General features: G+C 41.7%; 1 protein-coding gene across 7 annotated transcripts in view; it reads left to right on the forward strand.

Moving 5' to 3' along the window:
- Positions 1-5462, forward strand: part of lpp (LIM domain containing preferred translocation partner in lipoma) — a 143927-nt gene extending 138465 nt beyond the window's left edge. For all 7 annotated transcript variants that reach the window (XM_053429856.1, XM_053429853.1, XM_053429860.1 and 4 more), the window contains one exon: positions 610-5462. In XM_053429856.1, the coding sequence (XP_053285831.1) occupies positions 610-738 (129 nt within the window). In that variant the 3' untranslated portion in view covers positions 739-5462. The remainder of the gene's footprint in view (positions 1-609) is intronic.
- The last annotated feature ends 2981 nt before the right edge of the window (positions 5463-8443 follow it).

Raw genomic sequence — 8443 nt, forward strand, 5'->3', positions numbered from 1 at the left:
GGGGGGGGGGGGGGGAACTGAAATATCATATTAGTTCTGTTGTCATACAATTGTCCAATGAATTTGAAGAAAACTTTTGAAATGTCACAAAAATGGAAATAATTTGAAGCAAATAAAGTAAGTAACTTCTGTTGTGAGAAGGTTGCGGGGAATCACCCAAGTCATAAGAGTAAATCCTCTGAGGATCATGAATGCTATTGCATCCATCTATTGGTTGTTTAGGTATTTCAATCTGGACCAAAATTGTGGACTGATCAACTTCCATCCAGCTCGCTGCTAGCATGGCTAAATATTATTAATATTCACACAATTTTATCCCAAAATCTTTGTCCCAAGTACAAACCCTTTAACATAGGTTTAAGATCAACATCCAACTTCAAGAAATGGTGAGGCTGTAATAATCAGCTGTTGCTGGTACAGATTCACCAGCTCACAGAAAACCAAAATGCTGACTTTGAGTTGGAGAGCCTCCTGTAGGTTGATAGTTTAAACAGCTGTAAACGTCTCATTCAGGGCAGGAGCTCAGCGAGTGTATGAACGTGTGGTATTGGAGAGCTTGGTTAATGGTTGTTTGTGATTGTGGACTCACGGAGTATCTGTGTCCTGCAGGACTGTGGCTCTCTGCTCTCAGAGGGGGACAACCAGGGCTGCTACCCTCTGGACGGACACGTCCTCTGCAAAAACTGTAACTCCAGCCGCATCCAGGACCTCACCGCCAAGACCACCACTGACCTCTGAACAAGCCGGCGCCCGGTCACCTCCACTGTGATAACCCAACGCTTGCTCACTCTCTCTCTCTCCCTCTTTCACTCCCTCCCTTTCTCGCAGGCATACCCATCCACAGTTGCTTGCATTCACCATATATATATATATATATATATGAATATATTCTATATTCACCTTCAGAAACAAAAAAGACCATCACATGTTCACCTGCAAATATTATCTATAGACTCAGTGCAGTGACAGCAGAAGAGACAGTACTTGTGTCTCAATCCAGGGGCTGTCCTACTTTGAAGGCTCCTTTAAATGCTTCCCTCTACCCACCGAACCATATCCATAAAGCTCAATAATTTTGTATCTCATTTGTGGTTTTTCAGGGGGTTATTTGCTGTTTCTGGCCAAGAAATATTCCTTCACATAACCCACCACCGTCCACCACCACAAAGCCACAATATGGGCAGCATTGGAGGAGCTCATTTTCCAGATTTTGTTGTTTCTGGACAGACCTATGTTGGCTAATTTCCCCATTCCTAGTGTTAACATTAAGGTACTAAAACAAAATAGAAGTGTTAAACTTCTCATCCGACTCGCAACAAGAGAGCAAATAATCGTATTTTCCCAAAGTGTTAAACTGTTGCTTAGAATCACTCTGAATCCATCAGTTACAATTTACATCATCACTCAGTGTTATTATCTCATATCATAATTATCTTCAGCCTGTATCTTCCAGCCACTGTGCACATCCATGCGTTTAAGCATGCAACCCAAATTGTACACACTGACTGGTTCTCGTGATCTAAAATGTGAGAACATGCAGGATGTCTGACACATGTGCCCTGCAGGTGGAGAGGGTGCGTGTATGAGTGTGTTCAGAAAAAGCCACGGCGCGTTCAGTAAATCATTTAGTTTGTTCTTTCATCTTTATTAAAGTGCACGTGCACAGACAGCACACAGAGGGATGTAATTACACAGTGAAGCTTATTATTATAAAACAGTTCTGCATAACTGAACACCAAAGAATTGAATTCAAGCTAGCATGTGTTGTTATTGTGTTTGCAACTACATGAAAACATTTCCTTCAGTGTGTGGCTCGTCGGAAACACAACAGACACACAACAAAATCTGCAATAGGCGGCTGTTCTTCTTCTTTGTTCGGTTTATAGGCGGGTGGCAACCAATGTCAAGGTGCGTTACCGCCATCCACTGTGTTGGTGCACCGGTCCTGGAGGTACTGCAATACCAGGTCGATAAATGCAATTCTCCTTTTTTAACATAATATTGTCTCTGTACTTTCCTGTAGACCTTGCTTTGATATAAACAGCATTTAACGTTTGTGTTGGCCTGAACTGTACAATCAAGACATTCCATTCATAGAAACGTGGCTGGTTGGAGCAGATAGACCATAGATCATTCACCATGCCATGGATTAGATCAGTGACTGCACTCCAAGCAGTCGGGCAGGGAAAACCAATATGACATGGCTATGCAATTTTTAATGTTAATTGCATTGACACTTTATAAGAAATTTTTATGAATAAGGAAATATTTTACCTGTACAGATCCAAGCATAAGTGTCCTTATAGTAAACCTTTAATCCAGACTATAATGGTACTGTGTGACTTTGTGCGTCACTGTGCTGTGTGTCAGTATTGATTGTCCAGTGACGCGTCTTTTATATCTAGTGTTTGTTTAACGTTGATGGGCGAAGAAGGGACCTTTCCCAAATATGATTTTTTTTTTTTTTGTTATTGTTTGTTCCAGTCAAGGTGATGGACCAGTAGTTTGACTGCTTGATTTGATCTGAATTAATGAGACATTCAAAGATGGTGAGTTCAATGTACCCTGTGGAATTTTCACCACTTTTTGAATCTTGTCATTCCTGTGTGAGACAGTGAGGGAACAAAGACACACAAAATGAATACAAAACGATCACAGACACATGCAAAGAGATGTTAAATGGCTATTATATGGATTTTTGTTTGGGGATGTGGCATTTATGTAGGAGGGCTCAGGCACCTTTGCACATGCACAACATCCAAGGGTCCAATATCCATGGCGATAGGAATCACAGGTAATATGCAACAACACTTTAAACAACTGTTTTCACACCATTCCACTGATCAGCAATAGTGTCTGTGATGTAGAGATGACTACACACCTGGAAAAAGTATCTCAACATTCCATTTGACATTATTCAAACAGTTTTGTGAATGCAAAATCTTTTAATTGAAATTAAATCAATTCAGAATCTTTGACGGTGAACTCTGATTTTAAGCCAAACTTCATCATCCACAGGGTACATTTAAACACCACAGACAATGTTATTCATACTGGTCGGCCAGTGAATTATCTGGACTGGTTGCTTACAGTCAAACCACATCACGCAAACCAGAGTATTTCAAAACCCCTGATTACAAATGTCATGTGTATTATAATTTCCAGAGACTTCTCTCTACTTCTTCTTTCTGTCTTCCTGTCACATCCAGTTTGGTGCCATCTGGATATGTGATAGGAAGTGATAAACGAACAAATTAAACTCTATTTACTTCATGTATAATAATCTGAAAGTGGTCACAGGAGACTTGTTAGATCAGTTTGAGTGTGCCACTATTTTACCAGGGTATCACAATGTAAATGTATGTGCTAATAAGATCATTCATTAATTAAATATGATTACAACAAAATTGCCTACAGCAGAATTATAGGAAAGAACTGGGTTTTTAACATCCCTTAACATCCAGTAAAAACTTGTGTTTGAGCTGAAGGTGAGAAGGTGGCACAGAGTGTGAACTCTGTTTATTTGGTTCTCAGACGTGCACAGACAGAAGCAGCCGCACAGACAGAAGCAGCCGCACACGCCTCGAGCAGGAAGCCAGGGAAGGCTGCTTCTGTGGAAGGTTAGGCAACCTCAACTCCATATCCTGAGGAATTTATTTCATCAATATCTGACGCGCATATTTAGCCAGACAGTTCATCGGTCACAGAGAAAAACCAACAGACAACGAGACCCTCGCAGCTGAGGAAGATCATCTCCGTGCAGCGCCGGAGAAAGACTTCTCAGAGCGTCTTAAAAACATGTTGAAGTGTCTCAAAGGTGTCACAGAACTCCAGCTAGTCAGTCTATTTATATCCATCCTGAGCATCTTTTATAATTTTATTAGTCTTTTCTCAAGTAACAAACTAAACTTATATTCTGCTTATTCTGTCTCCTCCACTCACACCAGCTGCATCCTGTCCACGCTGACTGTGGCCATTTGACACTTCTGATTACCTCTGGTTGCCAGGCAACAGGGGACACAAGAAAAACACACACTCCATATAGCATTATGTCACTTACTGTACGTTGCTAGGTTTCAGCTCAGAGATGTAGCCGGGGATCCGACCGAGTTAGCATGTGATGTTGGCAGCATGGTAAAGGTCGCCGCGGGGCCCTGTGACCTGCTGCGATAATTAGACAAGCAGTGGTGAAGGTCACAACACGAGTTTTACATCCGCTGATGAAAACCCAGAGGAAGAAGTCAAGTGACCCAGGAGGCAGAGAAAACAATCAACCATCACCGCAGTCGATGAATTTCGAAAAAAGCCCTATAGTGGTGCTCATTTGAAATTATTATTCAGGTATCGGGTGCAGAGTTCGTTCAGTCCTTATCGCCTCAGTTTTCTATAGTAGCCTGTGTGTTGTTATTTTGACACTGTTGATGCCTTCCAGAGTTGTTTAACTTGGTTTGTGACAGTCTGAGGAAGCTCCATGTAAAGATGTAGTTCATATCTTTGCAGAGTGAGACCTCTTACATCAGACTTACAGTGTGTTAAAGGGACTTGAAAGCAGTTGATGAAGCCGAACGTTAAATATTTAACCAATATAAAAATGTGAGGTCATTTAAAGGTTTGCTAAAATAATATAATATTAAAAGTGGATTCAATAATTAGGTGTAATGTAAAACATGTCTCTCCTGGTGATGATCCCTCAAAGAATCGTCACCAGACTTTGCAGTTTCACTCTTTAGTTTCTTTCAGCTCAATGTTTTGGTTTTGTGTTGTGCACCTTAACTCTTCTGGTCCACACTCACCGATCTAAGTATCTATTAACAACATGTGACATAAACCAAACTCGCAAAACCAGAATCGCCATAATACTAATCCTGATGAAAGTCTTTAGTGGTTTTAGGTGTTAAATAATATGTTGTCAGTATTTAAATATGATCTTACTAGCATGTATTTTACAAAGTGTACCCTGGCCTGGCCCATGAGCACAGAGGTGAATCTATGCTTTAGTTTTCCATTGTGCCATTACAGCTGTCTTACAATCTATTCAAGACGTCTGATGCTTTTATTACAAAGTCCATCTAATGATTTTTTTTAAAGTATTTGTTAAGTGTATTTGTGTTGTGTTACTGTCTTTGTTTGTGTAAAAGTGCCCTCGGCTGAGCAGCACTGAATCACTAAACTGTTGTGTGTTTCAAACGTCGCTCTGCCTCGCTCAAAGATGTTGCCTTGTTTACTTGTGTTTTGCCAAAGTAAATAAACAGGCTGCCTTTTGTTTGTGAGTCCGTACAGTGGGTGTCTATATCAGGTGTGGTGACTTTAAGACCAGCAGCAGGGTCTGAACCGCTGCTGTGTGAGAGAGAGCTTGACCCCCTGTTGATAAAGTTAAGCGTCTCATCTGTTCTTCATCATTGGAAGGGGCATGTAGTCAACTGTTGTTTTCTCTTCTTCAATAAAAAGCTTTTGCAACAGCATCTCTTCTCTGCATCTCTGTGGGCTCCCAGTCTTCTTCCTGTCACATCACATGAGAGGATATTAGAATCTCTTTCTGATTCAGGGAAAGCCCCCCGCCCCCCCGCCGCTGGTTAACACTTGCTCTTTGGCTCCTGGTCCATTCGATTTCCCCCCGGTAATGAGCTCGCTCTCTCCGTCTTCTCCTGGCGCTCCGCTGAAACCTGCCGGTGACCTCCTGCGCAGCGTACCTGCAGATGAAAGAGATTTATTTCCAACAAGTGGAACCCAGGGCTCCTTCACTCTTTTCAAGAGGCATTTAAAAGCCCCTCAGTGGCTGCAAATGCCCCCATGCTTACACAGCGCAGATTCATTTCCTCCGTTCTCATGCGGCGCTCTGTAGTGCTCTTTAGTTGAATTGGAATCACCTGCTTAATAGAAATCCTACACTCGCAATAGTCTTTTGAGTGTACATCTGGGACAGCGGTTTAATTACCACGGAGATACAGTGAGCGGTGGCCACCATCAGCAGGTCTGCGTACTGCTGCCGTCAGCGTGATGGAGTTCTTAGAATAATTTAAAGACCTCCTGAAAAGACTTTTTTTATTTCCTGTCGCCTTTCCAAGAGCCGCTTGATTTAATCCTTTCCATTTGTCATCTTTACTTGTGTGCCACATGTCAGCAGTAAGTCACGAGCGTTTCATTTCAATCCTACAGATTCCTCAGTTGGAACGGCAACCTGAATTGTTCAAGCGTTGAGAAAGTGAGTCGTTGGACAAAAGGACGCAACCCGGATATTATTTTAAATGTTACAGACAAATTAGCCGCAGCGTTTTGTGATGTACATTACAGAAGTGATGTGCGTTACAGATTGAAATCAAACAGAAATATTTATCCACAGCCAGTCTGGTGCTGACAGTAAACAGAGCAGGTGTATCATCAGCTTGCTGCTGTCCTGCCTCTGACTGAACTGTGACCTGTAAAGTGTGTGTTCACCCCCTTGTTCCTCTTTTAGTAAACAGAAGATTAAGGCATGCCGGCAACGTGGAGATTTCCTCGTAATTTTTCACTAAATATGCTGCAGGCAAATGTGTGTGTGTGTGTACATGTGCGTGCGTGTGAGTGTGTGTGTTAGTGCGTGTGTGTGTCTGTCCTTTTGTGTGTGTCTGTTTGTGTGTCTGTGTTTGTCTGTGTGTGTGTTATTGAGTGTGTGTCTGTGTGTGTGTCTGCCTGTGTGTGTGTCTGTTTTTGTGTCTGCCTGTCTGCCTGCGTGTGCGTGTCTGAGAATGAGAAGCCCTGCAGCAGTTTAGCCGAGGACTTGCTTTACTGCACATAAATCTGGTGTTTACAAACAAATTGATGAGTGATGGGCCCTCCAGCCAACATGATGTACCCACCAATTTCTTCTTCTGCATAAAATCCCAGCGTCAAGTCTCCAGGGGCCTGCTTCGGCATTTTTGAATGTCTTCTTGTAATATGCAGAATTATGGCTTGAATGATTTACCAGGACGCAGAGATGAGTACAAGGGAGCAGAATGGGCCACTATCATGCATAATCTCACACAATGTAATTTAAATGAGGTTGTCATATGGTCAGATTTACATAACATTACAATGTGGGCCAACATTGCAGGGCTCTGAGCTTAATGTTATTAGCTTAAAAGTGATTTCCCACTGTGCATTTGCATCAAGAGCATTGATTTTGTGCATCCTTGAGTTTGCTGAAGATAGTGATGTAATCAGTGAGTCAGTGTTGCTCTCAGTAGAACTCGGAACACTTTGCATTTAAACCTTTATTACGTTCTCTCGTTCTACAACTGCTGTTCCCATCCAAGGACTGGCCAAGGTGCCTGCAGAGTTCAAGGGTTCCACACACTGCTACTCTTGTATTTTCCCGATAAGACGTCTTAAAGATTAAGAAACTTTTCTCCATCAGTTTTGTGAAGAGGAGAGAAACTTGTGTTTGCAGGAACAGATTCATCAGAGCTCTGGACAGGGAAAGCAAACCTTATTCCTCAGTGTGCCTTCATTACAGACTGATGCAAACCTCCTAATGTTGCATTCATGAATGAACAATAAACAGTTTTAAGTGCCATTATCCATGCAGCAGACTTTCTAAAACAACTGCAATCATGTAAAATGAAAATTTCACCTCTGGCAGTCCCTCTGTTCTTTACAGGCGCCAGTCAATCTGGTTTATGTGAACTGTTTTTGGTTCCTCGCATATTCTGCTGCTGGGGTCTGTCACACTCCAGATTGTTTCTTCATTAACGTTTAACAACGCGCCGAACATTTTTGGCATTAAAATGTTCAGTAAAGTACAATAATACGAATTATGTATGTTAGCGAGGGACAAGTCACGAATCTACTTTGCCTGTTGGTAACCACTCGAAAACTAAATCTGTCTTCAATTGTACATTTCTTTTTTCCAAGTCAGCACCGTGCATGTGAGGAATGAACTATGCTGGCTGAGAGGTCTAGAGATGACAAACTGGTTTGGGTCAGTCATCTTTACGTTTAGCTCAGAATGCTAAAATGCTAAACTACACAATGAACATGTCCGTTAAAGCACTAATTCAGGTTGGGTTACGTGCATGTAGTTAATCTTATATTCTATATAATTCTACATATAACACTATAGGGGATGCTGCCCTCCAGATTTTGATTCTTTGTGTTTTATATCCCAAGCTACTAAAATGAACCTTTCCTAAATAAATAATTTGTTTTGCTTCTAGTAAAGCAGCATAGCACATTAGAAAACATTACCATGGTAACAAAGATGGTGTACATGGAGAACATTCTTTTTATAAACATAAACATATAAGCATTATGGGTGAATTTTAGCATGCTAATGTTAGCGTAGGTTAAAACACGGGGTGTGCCTCCAGCTTCACAAACCTGCTCTGACCCTGAATCTTTCTCCAGGGTTATCTGACCCTGTTCCAGCCGTCATGTTCTGTCAGAACTGACTTTGGAAACTGAACCTTGGGTTCACACTGAACTG

This window comes from Pleuronectes platessa, chromosome 9, assembly GCF_947347685.1.
Source record: "Pleuronectes platessa chromosome 9, fPlePla1.1, whole genome shotgun sequence".
In the NCBI taxonomy this organism is placed as follows: Eukaryota; Metazoa; Chordata; class Actinopteri; order Pleuronectiformes; family Pleuronectidae; genus Pleuronectes; species Pleuronectes platessa.